At 47.2% G+C, this 22,190-nt stretch overlaps 1 protein-coding gene across 1 annotated transcript in view; it reads right to left on the reverse strand.

The window, feature by feature from the left end:
• The window catches only part of LOC119445242 (neprilysin-1-like), a 35,993-nt gene that overhangs the window by 2,013 nt on the left and 11,790 nt on the right, over positions 1-22,190 (reverse strand). The window contains exons 4-15 of the mRNA XM_037709564.2: positions 20,856-20,942; positions 19,645-19,769; positions 18,683-18,905; positions 17,907-18,005; positions 16,935-17,012; positions 16,140-16,243; positions 14,817-14,927; positions 12,589-12,656; positions 11,601-11,731; positions 10,234-10,299; positions 9,248-9,343; positions 2,291-2,367 (exon numbers count right to left, since the gene is read on the reverse strand). Of these exons, the coding sequence (XP_037565492.2) occupies positions 2,291-2,367; positions 9,248-9,343; positions 10,234-10,299; positions 11,601-11,731; positions 12,589-12,656; positions 14,817-14,927; positions 16,140-16,243; positions 16,935-17,012; positions 17,907-18,005; positions 18,683-18,905; positions 19,645-19,769; positions 20,856-20,942 (1,265 nt within the window). The remainder of the gene's footprint in view (positions 1-2,290; positions 2,368-9,247; positions 9,344-10,233; positions 10,300-11,600; positions 11,732-12,588; positions 12,657-14,816; positions 14,928-16,139; positions 16,244-16,934; positions 17,013-17,906; positions 18,006-18,682; positions 18,906-19,644; positions 19,770-20,855; positions 20,943-22,190) is intronic.

The following is a 22,190-nucleotide window of genomic DNA, read 5'->3' on the forward strand; positions in this document are numbered from 1 at the left end:
ACCAGCCTATAGCAACTGATTTCAATGTTGTTGCAGCACCGCTATGGGAGTGCTATCGAAATTACCATTACTCTCCTTCCTACCATTACTCTAAAATAACACTACTACCATTACTTTAGAGCCATAAAGCATTGCATGCCTCCCTCAGCAGTGTAGTGGTGGTTTTCAACAGCTTCGATAGACATCAACTTTTGCAGGACCGGGATGAAGAGTTTCTTACAAAACTTGTTGGAAATTGCAAAACCTAATAAACTCGGATATCAAGCTTACAACGTGGTAAGTCGGCAACAAAAAGCAATATCGCAATTGTGCAAACTGCAATAATAAAACATGAAAAGCGGGCAGAATTGTTGCATCATACACCACAAAGAAATGTACCACTAATATTTGAGTAGGATTTTTGCAAAGCCCTCTTAAACGTTGTAAGATTTTCACGCCAGCTGTAACTTCATCTATAAAAATTGTCCACTTTAGATGCTCTAACAGTTGCAGTTTACAGAAGTGCGCTACACTGTGCAAGACGCATCATCGCCTTGAAATGAATTTCCAGGATGACGCCAGTTTCGAGATATGATTTCCCACGAAATACATGGGAGTTCCAGTTACTTTTGTGCTTGAATGTATAAAAGAGCATTTTGGTAAAAAAGTGAGTGGAACAATTGAGTGCATTTTTACGGCGAGTTTGATGGCGCATACCTCCAAACTGGTGTCATTCTGGAAATTCATTCCAAGTAAAGACGCCCAACAAGCTGACCGGCTACAATTCGTAAATTGCAGTATATGTCGTAAAGCAATTAACTAAGAAGTTAATTAGTGATTTTTTGGTAAGTAGTTGAATTTGTGTTTTGATTTTTCGTGCTACTAATGTCCGCCTCATAGAATAACCCAGCTCAATGATAAGAATTAAGTATAAACCGCATGCACGCGATCTTGCGCGCGACAGCGACAAGCGACGCGATGGAGATGGCTGTCGCGTTCGCTCGTCGCCTACAAGTCGTACCGTACGCACGCGAGCGACGACTTTGAGCGACGTCTCTCCGGTGTTGCCGGTATGAGGGCAGCAAATGCGCGCCGAAACTGGAGTAACGCGTGCTTTATTAATTTAAGTTGATGTGTTTTACTGTAGAGAGCAGCATAAATATTTCTAAATGTCTTGCACTATATAGGTTCCTTGCACGTATCAAAATTTAGTCGTTTGCTCGTTCCGTACGACAGTCAGTAGCACTTGACTGATGTACATCCTGTTCCGGCTTCACGCTATTGGCTTGTCGCTCCTAGCACTTCCGGGCGACGAGCGATGAATTCTAGATTTCCAGAACCGAGCGATCGAGCGACAAGAACGAGCGATCTGTTCGCTCGACGGTCTGTTTCGTCGCTCGAAGCCTTCGCTCGTCGCCGTCGCGCACAAAATCGCTCTCATGTGGTTTGGGCTTTACGCTACCTGCCACAGGCGATTTCAAAAATTCCGTAAAACTTAAAAATGAACACCCTGTACATATGTCAGCTGTCGGTTGAATTCAACATTTCTTCTTGGATGCAACACATTTCGTTCTGATCAGTTCAGCGACTGCCCGAGGAGAGCATATATACCTACGTTTCACACGCGTTCGAAAAAAAAGAAGAAAAAGATAGCGTCGAGCTAAAACTTCATTTTATGACCGCTTTCTGATGTCTAAGAAGTATTCCAGGTCTTGCCATGATGTCCACGAAGCCAGGCGCACAAAGTGGTGGCAAGAACTAACAACGATCACACACACATGCACAGAAAAGAAAGGAAATAATCGAGCTTGAAATTCCAAGACATCGTCAGTGTGTGTGTGTGCGCGCGTGTGCGTGTGGGCGTGTGTGTGTGTGTGTGTGTGTGTGTGTGTGCCGTGTGTGTGTGTGTGTGTGTGTGTGTGTGTGTGTGTGCGGTGTGTGTGTGTGTGTGTGTGTGTGTGTGTGTGTGTGTGTGTGTGTGTGTGTGTGTGTGTGTGTGTGTGTGTGCGTGTGTGTGTGTGTGTGTGTGTGTGTGTGTGTGTGTGTGTGTGTGTGTGTGTGTGTGTGTGTGTGTGTGTGTGTGTTGTGGTGTGTGTGTGTGTGTGTGTGTGTGTGTGTGTGTGTGTGTGTGTTCAGCCATTTTCCTTTCCTATAAGCAAGTTAAGTTTTCTTTTTTCTTCTTTCTCCAAGGAAAAGCAGTGAGACCAAACAGGCGTGCTACCACTGAGTGCTCCTTGAGTCACTTTAGCGAGCGGTTTGATCTGTCGACGATTGTCCGCCTCGCTATTCGCTGCAGGAAAATTGGCTTAACCTGATCGGTCCTGGACAATGGACTGAAGTTCTGATCTTGTTCAGGGCTTCCTCGGGTCTCATAGATCCGCACCAAATCTGAAAGAAAAAGAAGGACAAGTAAAGGAGACAGAAGTAATAGAAGCATCTAACTGCGTTATGGAACGTTGCGGAGGGGTAAATTCCACGTAGATCGAAAAGGCCATGAAAAAGGCTATAGTTGGTGGCTGTTTATACTTTATTCTTGCGCTATGTGTACGAAGATGAAAAGACGGAAACAGAAAACACGGACAAACGACTGCTGCGCAAACCTAGAACTGGTTTATTAGTTACAGACCATGCAGGTATATGTAAAGGGTAAGAATCAGATTGAAATAATAAAAATCACGCACCATTCCACTGCTGTGAAGGTGCATCACCAGCGAAGCAGTTTAGCACACGACGTAGAAGCGACAGAATTTAGATAAAGGTATGAGCAAATTTTATTTCTCTTGAGCGGCGACGGCGGTCATCCCGAAGAAAGACACACGCACACACATCTTTATTTCGATTGGCGGTCTTGATCGGCGGCATACATGCGCGTGGAAGACTACTGTGCACTTCGCGGAGCCGGAGGAAACTAGACACACGCGACGGGACCGCCACGCCGGGAGAGCGGAAGGAAACTTCAGCATAACTTCTTCTTGGGCGAGTTGGTGTTTACTGAACATGATACTTAGGAGCGCAAAAACTCGAAATGAAAGATAACAGTGAGAGGCGAGAGGAAAGAAAAGACGAGGACTACAAGGAAGGAAACTAGGCACGCAATGCCCTCGGAACGACGACAAAGAGAGGGCGGTGCGAGCGTACACATGGCCGACGTGGGTCGGACAGCGGCAAATCTTTAAGAAACCCTTATTATCTACCTTAGAGTCTACTGAACTTGAATATGGTGCCTATTTATAACTAATCTACAAAAAATGCGTATCCAAGTGATGAGACGTATAAGCTTTTGCATATAATGAAGCGATTTTGCATCAAATTCGGGAGCTGAGTTTTTGCACACGCAGATCTGTTGACGGACAAGAAGAATGCATAGAACCTTAACCATAAACAGCTTCGTTGTAAAAAGAAAAGAAGAGAAAGAGGGAAGGAGGGAGAGAGGGAAATACATGAAGATGGCTGATGCTCACGAAAGCCAGTCCGACAAATTACAGGGTTTTCGTGGAGAATTCTGCACAAAAAAATTCAGCTTCAGTTAGCTGAACAGATGGTATGCCAGCTGACACACTTTTCTCCTCCCGCGATTATAAAAAACGCTTCTATAACCTCTCTTACATATTTGTCACCCCGGCGTCCGAGCATCTCATCAAATGGCGGTGCGCATGAGCTTTTCCTACAATGCGCAGCAAGGTGACCTGCTACCTGTGATTGTTGACTGGCGTATCGAAGTTCACGAAGTCGCTCATTAATGCAACATCCCGTCTGGTCAATGTATTATCTGATGCACAAAAATGGAACCTGTTGAGTTACCTTCCCGACGCATTGCGCTAACGCACCTTTCTGCTCCACGGTGCACTCTTTCTTGTCCTTCCGATGTGCGCTTACTGCGCCGCATAAACTCTCAAGCTTTCGCGGCGCGGAAAACAGAGCTGTCTTTCCGGTTTAGTACACAGCGCAAAAGAAAAAGTATGAATCTACGTATATGTAATGCGAAGACGTGGGTTCGTTCCCCACCTGCGGACAGTTGTTTTTTCACCCACTTTCATTTTCCAATAATTTATCATTTCTTTAATGCAATTAATAAGTACAAGTAATTTCCCCTATGTTGTCCTTGGTGTTATTGTTTGTTGGCTTCTTATGACATGCTTATTAAAAAATCGGGCCCCTCGGTTCCCTTTCTTCTCGTTCATTACATAACGAGGGCTCGAATCCGGCAACAATGATGCCTTCAGGTAGCATATGTGGGTTTATTGACCAGTTGCCATCACCCAAAAAGATCACGTGCTCGTGACGCCTGCGGCAGAAAGGATGTTCCACATCCGCCCTATGGTTTGTGAGTGGTGGCGCTGGCTAACACTCCCAGGTTTAGTTCTAGTTGTAAAACATAAATACCCCAAAAAGTGGATGGGAAAACGGTTCCGCGGTAGCTCAATGGTGAGAGCATCGCACGCGTAATGCGAAGACGTGGGTTCGTTCCCCACCTGCGGACAGTTGTTTCTTCACCCACTTTCATTTTCCATTAATTTATCATTTCTTTAATGCAATTAATAAGTACAAGTAATTCCCCCTATGTTGTCCTTGGTGTTATTGTTTGTTGGCTTCTTATGACATGCTAAGGTAATCCCAATTCACAAAGGAGGTAACAAAACAGACGCTTCCAATTACCGTCCTATTTCACTAACCAGTACAACATGCAAATTGCTTGAGCACATCATCCTTAAACACATTACTACCTACGTCGAGAAAAAAAATATTCTATCACCATTCCAGCATGGTTTCCGCGCAGGTTTTTCTACAGTAACTCAATTAACAGAATTAATACACGAAGTATCACAAGCAATTGACAACCAAAAACAAATAGATCTCATTTTACTTGACTTTTCCAAAGCATTTGATCGAGTATCCCATAAAAAACTAATTATAAAAACTGAATCAATATTAGGTAAAGGACCAATTAGTGACTGGATCAGTGCTTACCTAACAAACCGTACACAGTTTGTCGAAATTAATTGCCAAAAATCTGAAATAACCCAAGTAACATCAGGTGTGCCTCAGGGTAGTGTCCTGGCCCCAATTTTATTTCTTATTTTTATTAATGATCTACCCGCATCTATTAATACTAACATTAGGCTTTTTGCTGACGACTGCATAGTATATAAAGAAATAAACTGTCCAAATGACCACCTTACCCTCGAAAACGACCTAAAATCAGTATCACAATGGTGCATGGAATGGCAAATGACATTAAATATAGGTAAATCAGCTTTGCTTAGAATAACCAGGAAAAACACTATATCAGACTTTTCTTACACACTCGGCAACGCCCAACTAACCGCAGTTAAAGAACACAAGTATCTCGGACTAATCATATCAGATGACCTGAGGTGGGAGGCACACGTAAATCACGTAACTTCATCTGCATTACGACGGCTATTCTTCCTGAAAAGGCGCCTCCATTCAGCACCGCATCCAACAAAGCTTCTAGCATATAACACATTTGTTAGACCAGTACTTGAATACGCTAACATCGTCTGGTTCCCACCTACAAATAACTTAATTAATAAACTAGAGAGCGTGCAAAGAAAAGCGGTAAGGTTCATTTTTAACAAATACCGCACATCTGATTCCCCCACCGAACTAATGCAAAAAGCCGGAATGCTAACCCTCCAAAATCGCGCCAAACTCGCACGCCAGAAAATGATGTTTCAACTTTTTCACAATGCGCTTCGTATTGATAGCACCAAATACCTATCTAACCCAGAAACTAGACCCTCACGTCATAAACACCCCCATTTTCTTCAGGAATACCGGTTCAAAACAAACTGCTTTAAGTTTTCCTTTTTTCCGCAGGCGATAAGGGAATGGAATAGTCTGCCTACTTATATAACTACTTGTCATAACCAAGATAAATTCCTATCACTTCTTGAAAACTACCTACGTATTTCCCAAATATAAACTATTTGTAGCATTCTAACCTACCGTTTCCTCTGTATAAAGACATTGATTAAATCCTGTATGACATATTCATTCACTACGTGCGTTCCAACTTGGCGCGCACTTTGTAACTCCCGTAATAATTGCTTCATTCATTACACATGTTATAATCTATGTGCTTGTTAAATCATTGTACGCGCAACTACACCCTTTTGTAATCACTCCCAATTTATATTTGTGACATGTTCAACCTTTTTTACACCTGTGTAATATACTTATTACATGTATGCCCTTCCTGCTAAAATCCCCGTTGGGATTGGCAGTATGTCTGAAATAATAATATATATATATATATATATATATATATATATATATATATATATATATATTAGAGAATAGCGTGCGGTAATAAATTGTGAAGTTGTGGGCAACTTAGCTCTGGCGCATCTGGCAAAACAATATGAGCACGGCACGGTCACGATAGAGAGCAGGAACGAGACACTGATATTGACGGGTACGGAGCGAAGAGAGAGGAAATTAAGCAAGGAATCCTAAAGAACGATTCTAGGCTTTCTGTCATCGTTGTGGCAAGAGCACTGCATAGTAACACATTCGCCATGCAACTCAGATCAGTTTGGCGATCGGCACCCAAGACGTTTCCGGAATGGCAAAACCAGATATATATGCGGATAAGGGTCACGTTGCATGTTATGCGGCTTCAGAATTACGTTATTCAACTAGCTGAATTAGCTAGAAACTTTTCAGGGGAAGGCACTCTTGATCCAGCAATTCGCGAGCGATGCGTGGTTTCAGGCGGTCACTCGCGCGGACCTGCGCTCGGGTGAGGTACTCGACTTCATAGGCAAAGCCAGCTGTATTTACGGATACGGGTCACGTCGCATGTCAGCGGTTTCAGAATTACGTTGTTCAACTCGCTGAACTATACATAACTGATCGTCTGTTGTGGACATAAATAACATAGGTGAATGAATCTACTAGTGGCCGTTCATGGGCGCTGGCAGCAGAAATTGGTACATGCGCCCATGGGGGGAAAAAAAGTTGCATTTTTAGCTATGCAAGGTAAAGCTCTGATGGCGATGGCAAATCTTTAGGCTATTACACAAAGAGACGTAGTTAAAAAACTAAATTATGGTGTTTCACGTGCCAAAACCGCAATCTGATTATGCATGAGGCCCGTCGTAGTGGCGAACTCTGTAATAGTTTTGGCCATCTGTTTTTTTTTTTTTTTTTTTTTTATCCCAGTGCGCGGTACACTAGCGTTTTTGCGTTCCGCTCCCCTCAGAATGCGACCGCTGCGGCCGGGATCAAATCCGTGACTTTGTGCTCAGCAGTTCAACGGCGTAGTCATTGAGTTACCGCGCCGGGTGGGCTCCTACTTCTGTGGGCTGTAAAAATTGCACTAAACCGTCGAGCAGTGGGAGGCCCAGCTGACAAGCCCTAGCTGAAGACCAGCATCGTCTGGTGAGCATGGCCAAGCTATCTATCGGCTTAGGCCCACGGCATCCTGGACTAGCGACGCCGCCCACCTCGGACGATTTCTCCGTCAGCTCATTTCTGTTGTGTAACGCGCCTAAACACACGTGAGCAGAGATTCGCTCGATGACTGCGAGCAACACGTTGGCCTATGGTGAGAGGCAGCAGCGGGGTGCATGTACCAAAGTGAGCGTTCCGCGCAGCCGCTCTTTTCGCCACTTCAACTGTGCGCACCTCCAAAACTCAGCAAATCACGTGTCTTCCCACACCGGGCGCGCAGAAATACAGAACACGCCTTCTCTTCTTGCCCTTGCTTGCTCGCTTTCTGCGCACTTGCGGCAAATCACGTGATCCACACAGCGTGATCGCCGCGTATACGCATTCGGCGGGGCAGACTTGATCACGTGAAATGAGTGTGTGAGTGAGGGAGTGAGTGAACAAACTTTTATTGGGTCCAGCAAAATGCGATAAAACGCCCACCCGGCTGATCCCACGACGAGACCGACAGGTCTAGCCTGCCGGCCCCATCACGGGCGCGCTGGGCAGCCAGGATTTGGTCTTCAAAGACGGGACTTCGCAGGAACGCGTTACACTCTTCCTTGGTGAACTTCGAGCCCAACGACCTGCACTCCCAGAGCATGTGAGACAAAGTAGCAGCCTCACCACAGGCTGCGCAAGAACAATTCGGGTAAATAAATGTCAGGATATATGCTGTTAAGGGACGCAGGATTTGGGTAGGAGTTTGCAGGAGTCTGAGCGTGACCGCCTGCGGCCTGCTTAGCTTGGAATGAGGCGGCGGGAATACCCTTCTCTCCACGTAAAAGAATTTAGTAATTTAATTGTGCGTGATAAGAGCGTCCCTGTGTCCGTGGGGAGACTCGTCCGATCCGCGGGCAGGGCGGCCGGTAAAGCCACGCGCAGCCTCGTGAGCAGACTCGTTGAGGTTCAAAGGAACTCGCTCGATCGCCCCGACATGGGCAGGGAACCAAAGGATGGAGTGTGTGGAGCTGTCGCCGTGTTTCTGGAATGCCCTGATGGCCGCTTTTGAATCGCTATACAACCTGTCTCTCCGACCGTCTTGCATGGCGAGTGCAATGGCCACTAACTCGGCCACCTCGGGGTCCGTCGTCCGAAGCGAGGCACAGTTGATGACTTTGCCCAGCCTGTCCACGACGGAAACTGAATAAGCCTTGCCGTCACGGTACGCGGCGGCATCCACGAAGCTTGCTTCGATCTTGTCCTTGTGGATTTGCTTTAGTATCATCGACGCTCTTGCCTTGCGACGACCTGCGTTGTGCACGGGATGAACGTTGCGGGGCAATGGGGCGACGACGAGCTTCTCCCCTTTTTCTTTGGGTGTTGCTAGCCAAGTTCTTGGTGGGGGCGAGTCCGATCTCCTCAAGGATCTGGGTGCGCGGGAAGACGGCGCGCGGAAGCCAATAGCCCGAGGGTGCCTCGAGCAGTGCCTGTTAGGATAGCAGGCCTGTGCGCTCGATTTTGTTTGTGACATCATGCTGCTTGGGCCGAAATTTCCATCGCCAAGCCCGGCGTGACGAAAGCGGTGACGTCAAAACTTGCGAGCGTCCCCATTAGTTTCTATGGCAGTCGGGCAAGGTAGCATGTCGTCACGGATCGAAGTGCGTTGTGCTATTTGGGAGGCGTTGCCTCGAGGCACCCTAACCAGCCCTCTCGGCTCAACCTTGCATGATTGCCCTCGCACCTCCACCAGATCACGTGGCCTATAACGTGGGCCGAGCAGGCTAGGCGGGACCGCATGCGCCTAGCACGGCGGCGGCGCCGACGGCGAGTGCCCTCACAATTACTATCGCAATAAAAGCTCGGCACTAACCTGGGCGTAGTTGAGGAAGAAAAGCTGGTCGTGTGTGAGGTTGATGCCGGGCAACAGGGGCTCCTCACCATGTTGCTTGACCCACTTCTTATATGCCTGCGGATAAAAACAGGGGGGCCTTTGTCCCGTGTGTTCTCGTCTTTTCCCGTCGTATAGGCAACGAAAAGTACTGAATAGCCACACCTGGTACGTTACTGCATGCGTGAACGCACCGAGTTCACCAATTAACTGAGATGGTACCTTTTCTGTCTTCTACGTTTATTGTGCCTGGGCGGAATAATGTGAGTGAGTGAAGTTTATTCTGACGACATTGAAAATGTTTGCAACTGCTGTGTCGCCGGCTTCTCCGCCAACAATATTGTAACGGATGGGATGGGTTTATTTACAAAATGATAGCTGGTTAGCGTAGCGCAAGTGACAGGACGGTCATCCAAGGCCAACAGGCAGTGGACAGCTCCTCGCGCACTCCTCTACTTCCTCTTCCTTCGGCTGCGCCGTGCAACATGACAGTATTTTTTCAAATGAGCAAAGGATGATAACATGAGATGATATGAAAAAGAAGCAAACAAATGGTCTGGCAACAAAGCACATTTCGTAAACATGCTTAAACAACAACAGTCAATATAGAAAAGAAAAACAGCATACAAATCAATCTAAATCCACACAGGAGGCTGCGACAGAGTAATAATACACAGATATGCAAAGTGTTAATTCTTAGATACAGTGTCACTTTCAGTAAGGAAGGTTATTAAAGATTTCAGAGCTGATCACTGTATTGAGGCGGATCGAGTGGTAGTGCGTCGACGCGGAACGGTATAAGCCAGAGTCTTGCATATATTAGGCACTCATGACACCACTGCTCCAGGTGTAAGACATGAACACAAACATTGGGCATCGGGTGCGCGTCTCGTGGCCTACCACGTGTGCATCCAATTGTCGAGGCAGTTCATGCGGAAACAGAAAAGGACCTGATTTGCGCCACTCACCCTGTACGCCTGTTTGAGTCCTCCGTTGTCGGCGATGTTCTCTCCCTGAGTCATCTTGCCATTGATCTGCGATGCAGTCAGAAGGAGTGTCACAAAAGAGCGCATAATCTAAGCGCGCGCCGCGCGTCACTCAAGCCAGCAAGGAACAAGCTGGCCCCGCGCCAGCTTCGACAGAGGGAGAGAGCGCATACGCCACAGACAGCCGACGCTATCAACTGAGTCTAGAAGCTACAAGATACGCGAAGGCGACGGTAATGAGAGAGAGAGCGCGCGCGCCGAAACACCCTCTCACCCGGAGAGTCGAGAGAGAGAGCGAGTACTACAGCGTGAGCGTGCGCCTACGGATGAGTCACCACCCTCCTCGACGACGCTCCGACGGCCGCAGTCGAAGACGCGATTAATGACTAGAAGATTCCCAGCCTTTGTTCATGCTACGGGATCACGACTCCATAGGAAGGTTCGAGCAGCACCGGCGAAGGCAATAAAAGCGCCGTGCGGGAATCAGAAGGGGGATCAGACCGCGCCGGTGAAGAGATGTGACGTGAAGACTGAGCGTCTGCGGAAGAAGGGGATTCCGCGGCAAGCTAACTGACGAGTTCATCGAGCGTCTGCATTTCCGGAAGAAGTTCCTTCTTCGAGATTTGCCTCAAGCTACGCCGAGATCGTCCGGCTCAAGACCAGCACGGGCGAATACCATTGGACACTTTGTGTTCCTATTCATTCTCTACTTTACGTGTGGGACTCTTAGTGCTTGTCGTTAATTATTTTCCAGTGTTTTGTTAATACCCATCTGAGTTGTATTGGGATGTGTCTAGCCGAAGTGTGCACGTGTGTATGTAACTACCTTGTTTGAAGAGTATATTTTGTTGTGTTTTGACAACTCTGGGCTCTGACTCGGTCTTTGGACCACAACCGGCGTTCGCTGGCGCACCAGAGGGCCCCTAACTAATTGTCCTTGCTTTCGTGGGGTTGTTTTCGGAAGCTGATAAGTCGGCTTTGGAATTTGGCCCGGCGTTGGCGCCTCGTTGATGGGGTGTGTGATTTCCATTACTGAAATGTCTAGCATTGTAGCCGAAACTTAATGTTTTATCTTGGTTTCCTTAGCTATATTTGTTATCTTTGCCTTCCGTATCCAGGCATTGCGGTACTATATATAGGTTCATTGCCGAACACCCCGCTCATCTCACGGGTAACCTGGGGCCATAATAATAGGGTGGCCGTTGTAAAGCGCGGTAAATAAATTCAAGAAGTAGCTCTAAGGAGTTCGCACATGCTTTAGATGCACGTGTTGCGTGTCAGGGGAGCTACAGATGCAGAGTATATTACACAATATTCCGAAATAACCTGACGGGCGTAGGAGCGCTTACGTTGAGGTTGACGTCTTCGAGGACGTAGCTGGAATACTGGTCCACCATGCATTGGGCCCTCTCTCGGAACGTCTGCACAGTCTTGTTGTTCCACCAGGGCTGCAGGTTGCCGTCCTTGTCGAACTGCCGACCTACGCCATCGACGTGCGTACGCGCGAGTATTTAAATAAAAATTCGGGGAGGTATTTTGTTGACGTTTCACTAAATTATAGGGTATTACGTGCAAAATTACAATCCGATTATGAGGCACGCCTTAGCGGGGGACGTCGGATCAATTTCGACCACCTGGGGTTCTTTAGCCGCGTTGTGTAACGCACGGTATACGCGTGTGTTTTTGCATTCTGCCCCCATCGGAATGCCGCCGCCGCGGCTGCGATCGAAACCCACGCGAGCTCGTGCGAGATCAGCAATGAAACGCCACTGTGCCACCGCGGCGGGTTGTGGACGCTTACTTTTCTCGCTTGTCGTTTTAAATGGTCCGGATTAAGAAGGCGCTGATCGGGGCAGCATGTGCTATCTCCGGGATAGTCGGTGTAAGGTGCCTAGCCACAACTTTTTTTTTTCAGCCTCTTTCTGGCGGATTTGTTATTCTTCCGGTCAAATAAATTTTCCAAAAGTGTGAATTTCGTCTCCCGTACAACGAGACAAACACTATACACTAAAACAAGAGAATAAACGAAAGATTGAAACATGGGAAACGGAGAGCACGATTGTTTTCAGCATGGAAGCAAAGCGACAGTACACTTTATGAACGCTGTTTTCTGGACACGTGATGTTGTGTTGCCGAGCGCTTTCAAAAGACTTTCTCGACCGCCGGCCGACACGTCAGTAAAATGACGAGAAAAAAAAAAGGTTTTAGTTATTGTTACACGTATGAGTATTTTTTTTTCATAATATTTTCTCTGGGTTCAGTGTACACTCCTAATTCACTATATACACAATATCCGGACTCGCATACTTCACCTTACAATAGTGCCTCGTTTGTTACCTTTGTCGTCGAAGCCGTGAGTAATCTCGTGACCTATGACGACCCCTATGCCGCCGTAGTTGAGGGACCTGCGCAACAGATAATCAATGAATCAATCAGTCAATTTTATTCATGAGGAAAAGGCTGGCAACGGAGGAAATGACCAGAGGACATATTTTATAGTCAACTTATGGGTCGAGGACATAATTTAAATAACCCTACCCATTTCCCCAAACGCAGGACAAGGTATGTTGTAGCGTAACGAGGCTCTGGCCCCACTTAAAGGTCGCTATTACATTAAATGTATGCACATTATCAGGCGAACATGATGTGTGCGCTGTTTGAAGACTAGCAATTAGAGGAGCAGTAGGAGGAGGAGGAAAAAGAGAAATTAAGACAAGGAGCTTGGCCAGTGTAAAACCAGCCGGCTACTCTCTGCTGGGGTGAGTGGTATAGGGACTGAAATCTATGGAAGGGCACCTAAAATGAAATTTAAAAAAAAACGAAAGGGAAAAAAAAAGCGCGCACAGGATGTGATGCATCGCGCACAGAACAGTCCGTTATAAAGTCTGCATGTCGTCGGGAAGCGAAGCGACGCGTTTAAGAACCCCTGAGTTGAGTACGATCTGGGCAAGTGTCGGCCAGGATTCTCTCCTCCGAGAAGAGGCGATCGTCCAGTCCATCTAGCGCAGTAGGGAGTTTTTTTCACGCTGCTGTAGCGAGGGTACTCGCACAGGTGGTGCCTGACTGTCTCCTCGCAGCTGCAGTTGCCGCATGCAGTACTCTCGGCCATTACAATGCGGAATGACTCGGCTGTTTTATAACGGCCGTAATTATATCCCCCACCCTCACCACTGCCATGAAGAGACGTTTAACTACCCTGTGAGTACGCTAGGTGAAAGAGCAATGACGAAGCTGTGGTGTCGTCACGACCTGTGTGCTATATATAAACGCAGGCGCACAGCCCCAATGTATTACATTGATTCCCTCGCTCCTGTATTTAAGGCTGGCTTTCTACAGCCGATGTAAAATAACCGGTAAACTCGCAAGTCGTCGCACATCCAGGTGCAGTCTGAGCATTAGTAAAGCCTGAGTAGGATATACTGCGGGATGAAATGTTATTGGGATATATAGTTGGTGCTTACTTAACGACCTAATGTAGTGCACGGCCATAACCACAAAGAAGACACAGATACGCGTCACAGGAGCTACTAACAACTTTATTAGAAAAGCAGCGATATGCTTTTGCCATCGCGTAGACGCACACGCAACAACGGACAGACTACAGAGGACGCCTATCAAAGCCAGCAAGATCATATGAAAGATTTAAAGAAACTGTGATTAGCTTTTACAATACAACGAAGGCTTGACTCACATATGCAATAATTTTATTTTATTATATGTAAAATGCTTGGAGCAGTTCATGGGTCGTTTTGTCCTTGTTTCTGCCCAGGACCTCATGAAATCACGGCAAACAAGAGCGGCTGACGTATGTATTCGTGTCTTCTTTGTAGTTGTGCCCATGCGCTACGTTACGTCATTAACTGAGCAGAATGATTACAAGAAACGCGTGGTTAGCATTGAAGCTGCTATTCTATTGGGCTTTAAAGGAACCGATACATAATTAGCGGAAGCAAATTTTTCGTTGAAATTACTTTATACACAAAAGTAGTAACAGTTGCGCCGTTTTAATAAAACCCACATGCTTTGCACCACACCATATTACACGGGTAAAGAAACTCATTAACTGCACTTTGTTGTTCGCTGGCACAAGCGGCCTATATCCCGTCTGCCTAAAGGCTTCTCCAGAGCAGCCGTTGATTAGCTAAACAGGAGAACAAGCTTACATTTACGAGTTTTACGCATCAAAACAAGCACATCTTCCAGGCATCGTAGCCTTTGGAACCGCTGGACAGTCATTATATTTCATACTGCACACGCTTTCGCATATACCTTTATGGCGAGCAGTGTAGGTTGCCTAGGAAGGGCCCATATAAGTTAGTGATGATACGAACACTTCTGAACATCATAGTGAAATCGGGCCTCATTGGTGTGTCAGTGATGTAGCGCCTGCTGTGACTGTGGCCTAATGATCCGTATAAGTTCAAGAACTTGCGCAGTAAGGCTTTTCGGCACGTGACGCCTGCAAGTAAACGCAGTGCCCTATCCTTGCTTGCTCTTATGCGACTCAACGCTGCGCTTTTCTTGGCTCTTCGGCGTTAATGGCCAAAAGAAAGAGCGGGACTCACTTGGGGAAATGGTGGCTGTAGAAGAGAGGCTGAAGAATGCCGGCCGGGAAGACGATGTCGTTCTTGTTTGGGTTGTAAAATGCGTTCACTACGGCTGGTTCCGTAGTCCATCTGCAAATAGGGAGGAAGCAGAACTGCGCTTACGATGGCGTGTCTAAACCAACGCCTCGAAAGAACCGTCGTCGCGGGTCGTTTGGTTCCGATGCATTACGATGCGGGAAAAGGAAGTCTTGTCGTTCCGTGCGTCTCAAGTTGGATGAAATGAGGAAAAATTCTACAAAAATGTGTACTGTGCGAGACCTCCGTGAATATTTTGGCTTAACCTCGGGCAAGATGTCATCATTTTATGGCTGAAAGAAACTCTGAATTTAGTCGAAACCTATATCACTTCTTTGGAATAGGTATGCGTGCCGTAAGTTACTCCGTGTGCGCGTTTATCAGAGAACAGCACCAACACACCTTGATCAGGTCATTCCCGCACCTTACGACGGCACTGGTGCTCGCGCAAGAAAGCCTGCTGCGTTCATTTGACGGTTTCTAAAAGTGTCAATAATTATAACGGTATTGTAGGCACATTTCGTAAGAAAGAGCGCATTAACTGAACTAGAATGTTTGCACTACGTTGTCGTCAGTTGCATTTTTGGTGTGAGTTGAGAGTCATCAGAGAGAATTCAACAGTTTCGCAGCTCTGCGATAGAGAAATGTTTGCATAGGAGCGGTCAAACGGTTGCGGTGCATCGTCATAACCGCGTAGTGCTGCCCTCTGTCACCGCGTCAAAAACAGGTCGTTGCGTTCATATAAACGCGTGTAGGTTGATCTAGAGGTGGGGTCAACCAGCGTGGCACAGGGCTGGCTGACCTGATGCACATTTAAGCCGCGGGCCGATCGAGTCGGGTCACTGGCGGAAGAGACATAACGCTTTTTCGAAGTAGGGCTGTTGCCACTGAGAGGGCAGCAGTGCGTCGCGGTGTTGCGAACCATTACCTTGCCCTTGCACTGCGGATCTCGACTCGAGGTGGCACTAGTGGCTACAAATACTTATCTCGATAAAAACCGAATCGTGTAAACGAGGACGCCGATGCGTCAAAAGGATATCTTGCCGGAGCCACCTGCTGCTGCGTACACCCGCACCTATCGCGTCCGCGCATGCGTGGTTTGTGTGTCCTCCGGGTCCTTTGCTCGTTCTCGTCTGTTTGTATCCGTCTCCATTGCTACTTGCTGTCCTTGACTCCCACCCACTCCCGCTCCCACCCTGTGCGCTGAGGCATGCGCGGAAAGCAAAACACAGCGTAATATGTGGTTCTCTCATCAGAGCTGCTCACTTCTCTTTGTTGACGGGCTGTCGTAGCTTGAGCTGGTTGCGGGTGGCCTCGAACTGCAGGATGTTGAACACGTTGTCCAGGTACAGGTCTTCGTGCACCACCAACTGCGATAGCCCATCAAAACCGCTATCAATGCCTCGTGACGGGGGCGCTCGGGCGAACGAACACCGCCACGCGCTGTCTGGCAGAGATGGACTCAAGTGACCCTTCATAGCCGAGTTGCGCCCCGAAAAGTAGCAAGATGACGAGGGCAGCTAGTTTGAAATTCACCGCGAATGATTTATGAGGACCGACAAGAAACGACCACAGGGCAACCGATTATCCCGGGGCGGTCACTGTGTTATTGCGCGTCGCCGCCCTTTAAAGTACTTTTCAAAGACAAGTTCGCGCATGCGTCCTGAATAAGCGGATTGATTTGGCACGACGTTGTGGTCAAATTTGCATATTCCATGGTATTGCCCAATAAGGAATGTCTCGTTCACCCTGAGGGTCATTTTCGCCTATCTCGTGATCTTTAAATAAATAGAGAAGGAGTGAACGAGCATGACATGCCTAGGTTGTGAGCGCCGATAGTGCGATCCAAATGATGGCAACCCAGGGCAATGAAGCTGCAACTCAACGGCAGCATGGTAACAACTGGAAGCAGCTAAGCGCTGCCTCGCAAGAAGGAGAAATGAATTAGATTACTGACGTTACAAAGCAGTTCACATAACAGCTGCAATCAGTAATCCTCACTGACTGCTGCAGTGCTTATAGAGAGCGTAAGCGTAAGTAAGCGTAACAAACGCGGCTCACCGAGTCATATTCCTTTGACAGCTCGTACGGGTTGGTGAGAAGTTCCGGGTAGCCAATCCTTTCATTCATAGCGTTGGCCTGTGGGCATACAAAGAGAAGGAAGCAGATGCTTTATAGCGGTCACGTGACACTGCCGTTGAGAGCAATACGTTTCGCGCTTCGTGTGTGTCGCATGCTTCGCGACCAGCAAGACGATGGTAGGGCGTACAGGGTGTGAGTGTCAGGTTTTTAGTAAAACTCAGTTATTTGCTGCCTCAGCTCCTTGCTGAAAAAACGAGGTTGCGATAATTTTTTTTAATTGCAGTCATCATTTTTTAATTACATTTCAGAACTGTCAGTTGATTGGCATCTATGTGGAACCTGTCTTTGATAGCTTGTGGCAGAGAGCAAAGCAAAACTGAGGTGTGGTTCTAGCACCTGGTAATGAAAAAAAGACAAGAGGCTATGAACAATCGTGTAAATGTTTCGGAACATTTACTTACGATGTGTAGAAGGAAACATGATTGTAGCGGTAATGAGACGTTGCACAGAATGACGAGGCTCTGTAATCACGGATCGGAACCAGCTAACGAACTTGTACATTTTTAAACTGCACGGCAGGAGGGAGTTTGTCTCATAGAAGCGCTCATAGAATACTTGGGAGCAATGCTGACCCCAAATACGTGACGTATGCAGGCACCAACAAGGTACCAGCAATTTACAACCCTTCTAAAATATACATTTTTGGCAAACAGCTCGACGGTTGAACATATCAGCTAGCTTTTGCAGAAGAAAAAAAAAATACCTCGGCTGAAAGGACGCTCTAGGTTTACTTACATCGAATGTAGTGTACTTATATATTCATTGTTGGCCTGGTATAAAAACTTTAATTTTGCCGACAGGTGGCACATCTTCGTTCTGCGTCAACGTATAAGGAAGGCGACTCGTGTCGCGTTGTACTGCAGCATATAGCACAAAGATAGCATGACGTACTTTCTCTTCGGCGACCTTGCGTGTCTCGGTGTCCATCCAGTCGTTCTCCTTGAGCAGCTCGTTGAAAGCCTCGCGAATGTTGTGTATCATCTCCAGCGCCTGCACACCACAGGCATGAAACCGATACAGCGACGTTCAACTTTTCCGTGCATCAGCTATTGTCTCGAAACTGCACTCGCAGACGCGAAATATTTTGCCACGATGGCAAATCAGTTTTGCGTGAAGCCCGCAAGGTGGAGGAACGTTCACTTTCCTTTTCGGAATTCTTGCGGAAATGAACCGTTCACCGCCGCTTTAATATCAAAGAGTGAAATAGATCGCGAGAAGAAATAAGGCACTAAATAGTCTTAAGGAAATTTTGGAGACTATTGAAGTGCAGGACTTAAGTGCATACAGGAGCAGCTAAGCAATATCTTTGACAAACTGAAATTTTGTACAAACACAAGTTGAGCCTTAGCAGTACTGCGAATAGTGAAAGCTAAGGAATCTCTCCCAATAACATGAAATTACGCCACGGAGCGCTCTGTGAAGGTTTCGCACAATGTTCATTTACTTTCACCAACGTTTGCTTACTCACATTAGAGCATATTTATTCATAAGCACGTTCGATTACATCTACCATAGTTAAGGTCATGTAAACTTTATATGTACCCCATTTACAAGGCTGCATGTTTAAGCTATGTTGTTAGTCTATTTAAATGTGTGTACGAACACTGAACCACCAGGAGCAAATGTCTGACGCCAGAGACTGCTGAGGAAGGAAGGAAGGGGCGTACGGTCTCCTTGCTGTGCGGGTCGAAGTTGTCGCGTATGAAAAGCGCGCCGACGGCCATGCCCATCTTCTTGTTGGCGAGTTCAACGCAGTGGTTCCAGCGCACCTTGTCCGCCGACACACCCAGCATCACCTTGCGGAACGCGTTTCGCTTGTGCGCGTACTCGCCGTCCAGGTAGGCCAGCAGGTAGTTCACCAGGCGCCACACGCCGAAGTTGTGCAGCGTCCTGCGACAGCGCACGCACTCTCCGTCACTAGTTTTCCAGCACAGCTGTGGTTGCACTTTGTCAACGGCTGAAATGCTATTCGTCGTGACGATTATTTTATTCTGTGGTATCAAGTTGCATCACCTTGAGGAGGTAGTGTTGTTGCTGCGAACTCCACTGGGACACGGGCAGAGAAAGGCAAGTGCCGTAATAATTCACGGTAACATGGAACCAAACTAGCCCGCTATCAAGCCTTGATAAAGCCTGCTTTCGGACCAACGTGCCTTCTTGTCAGGTGTAAGTAAGTCCACCGGTGCGAAGTTGCTCCTGTCAGAGTTTATCGGTGAGGTTCTGAACGTTGCAAAGATAACATTAACTGTTTATGATATGAGCATCCCCTCGGAATAAGAGGGGGGCGTATTGTTAATTTTAACCTTTCTGGTGCATACATACATTTAAATGCTTTTAAACACCAAACTACCTTTTTCATTACAGAAAGTTAGCTTCAATACATGTTTATTTTCTTTCTTTGCGCCTTCCTAATTTCTTCTCGTATACCTAGTGCATACAATTGGCAACTTAGTGTCGAGAATTCGTACTAAATCGCGAAGCATAAGTTACCTTCGGAAGGCAATCTGCTAGACTGTCATAGATGGGCTGTGACGCTGCCAGTACTCGGGTGCAACCAAGCAACTTTAGTACGGATCAAATAGCAATGCATCACTGGGCAGTGGTCAGACAAACTGGGAACAGCGCGCACCGTTTGTCGGTGTCGACCAGGATCTGGCCGACCTGCTGCAGGTAAGGCACCGAGTAGACCACCAGCGGCTCGTCCGGGGTCACCTCCACGGGAAGGAACACCGACAGGTACTCGGTCCAGTTGAACTGCCGCACGTCGATCGCAGCAGGAAAGGAAGGGTCGGAATAAGTGCCAGAGCAGGAAACCACCGTGAGCACGCGGACAAGCTTTGCGAGGGGCTGTAGTTTAGTCGCTTTGCGCCGGGGCTAAGAGGGACCGCATGCAGCAACAGATATGGCTCCGGAGATGCGCTGCAGATAAGGCTTTTCTCCACGTGAAATGATGGTGCTGTGCTCAGTGAACGCACTTGTGACACTGCGTGAGCGTTTCTTTTTCTGTTTAGTATGCATCTATAAGCTATGTACAGTGGAGGAGAAAATGATGCGAATCATTTAAGGGGGAGAAGGTGTTTTATTACATCCGCTTGGATACGTTCATCGTCTGTTACTATTTATTTATTTATTTGACAAGACTGCCAATCCCCAAGGGACCACAGCAGACGGGCACATACCGCAGACTTTTACTATTAAGAGTATTACAAAGTAAAATTAAGTAATTACAATACAATGTAATTAAGATAACAATTACAATGAGCTACAAACTAAAATCAAGGGCGATTACAATTACGATTAGTATAAACTGCTAGAATACAAAACGACACTGATTTAACTGGGCTAAAAATATCATTTGCCATGAGGAGGACAAAAAATACAAGTGCACATAACACTTAACATAACACATAACATAAGGAATAAGTGCGCACATAACAGAGTAATCGAATAGTAGAGTGGCAAAAGAAAACAACATACTGCAGCACTTTTATTTAGCGAGAGCAAAAAATTAAAGAACGACAGATCGGTTAGAGTTATGTCCAACGTGGTGAAAATATTTTAAAAATAAATTGAAATGAGAAGTATCCAGACCTCAAACCTGGGGATTCGCTTTGGTAGCATGCAAAGGACATTACTCGCAATATTATTGCCTGGTTAAGTGAGTGCAAAATATGAATAGGTCAAGACTGTCTACGTCTTGATCACGTATACGGAGTGTTGACCTCATGAATATGTACGCTTACCCCACTTCGCAGGTGAAAAAAAAATCGTTTAGCTGCACATGCTTGCAGCGCAAATTAATATTTGGAAAAAAATATGAAGATCTACGCATGCCCCTACCACAGGCACCATTCCAGACAAAGCCCGCAGCGTCATCTTGTTGTAGATGGAACCTGTGTCGTGCCGGTCCGCTTCGGGCACAGAGATCTGAAAAAGAGAGAGATAGAACAGGCATTAGGTTGTGCGATATATGATATCAGAGAGCCGTAGGCAAATGGTGTGTGGGGTGGGGAGGGAAGGGGGGGGGGGAGGTTTGCTAAGTTTCTTATGGTAGTCTGTGAAAAAAAAAAAGTGCGCTTCATTCCCGCTATACCGTGCGATGACAGGAAAGGCGAGTGCTCTCTACCTTGGCGCTTTTTTTCTTTCTTTTTATTGCGATAGCAATTATATGGACACTTCAACCGGATTTCTGCCGCCGCCATCGCCGTCGCCGTGAGGTTCCGTATAGATTCCAAGTGCGATAAAATCGTCGCCGCGCGCCGTAGGCGCGAGCGAAAGCGCGCGGGGGACGCGCGCGCTATCATGGAGAGCGAACGCACGGCCGAAAGCAAACGCGACCGTCGCGCGAAAGGAGTGGGGGTATGGGAGGGAGGGAGGCGGGCGACGCTGTGCTCCGGCACCAAAGGTGTATCTTGCAATCGGGCGTAAGGGGAGCTTGCCACTCAATCTCCCACGCGAAAGCAAGAAAGTGCGAAGGCAGCGCGGGAGGGAGGGTTGGGGGCACTACATGCAATGCGCTACAGGTCATCGTAGCGAACGCAGGGAACCGATGTTTCGACGTTGCTATCGGCTGAGTGTTCGTACCGGAAACGAGAATGTCAAGGCTCGATTTGTTTCCTTTTTCTTTTCATTTTAAAGGTAAAGCTTTTTTTGCCTCCTATTCCATGGTTCCGCCTAGGTCGGTCGCTGGTCGTGCTCTCGCTGAGTACATCCCTATACTCACTCTTAAAGAAAAGAAACGCACCCGGCTGCAGGATGCCTCCAAGCGCCGCAACCCGATACCTTAACCATGAGGCCACAAGCGCTTTTCTTTTTTCTTTTCTCTATTGGCTGTACAACTTCAGTGCAATACATCCGCAATTACAGCAATATTCGACTGGCTCTCTCGCACGTGTACTTCTCTCGTGCCAACACAAACGAGTGAGAAGCGGTTTATTGGCGGTGTCCTTCAAGGACGCTATACGAGTTCCAAGAACGGCGAGGCAGCGTGGAGCACCGTCTCCAAAGACACCAGCGACCAACAGCGCGAGCAGAGCGGGCAGAGCGTTGGCGATGCCGCTGGACGGAGGCACGTCTTCTTCACTTGAGTTCTTTCAGGTGGTCGCCACGTGTTGATTATGATAATGATCTCCATACTGTATGACCAATAACGAGGAATTGGCCAAGAAGCTTGTC

This window comes from Dermacentor silvarum, chromosome 3, assembly GCF_013339745.2.
Source record: "Dermacentor silvarum isolate Dsil-2018 chromosome 3, BIME_Dsil_1.4, whole genome shotgun sequence".
NCBI classification, from domain to species: Eukaryota; Metazoa; Arthropoda; class Arachnida; order Ixodida; family Ixodidae; genus Dermacentor; species Dermacentor silvarum.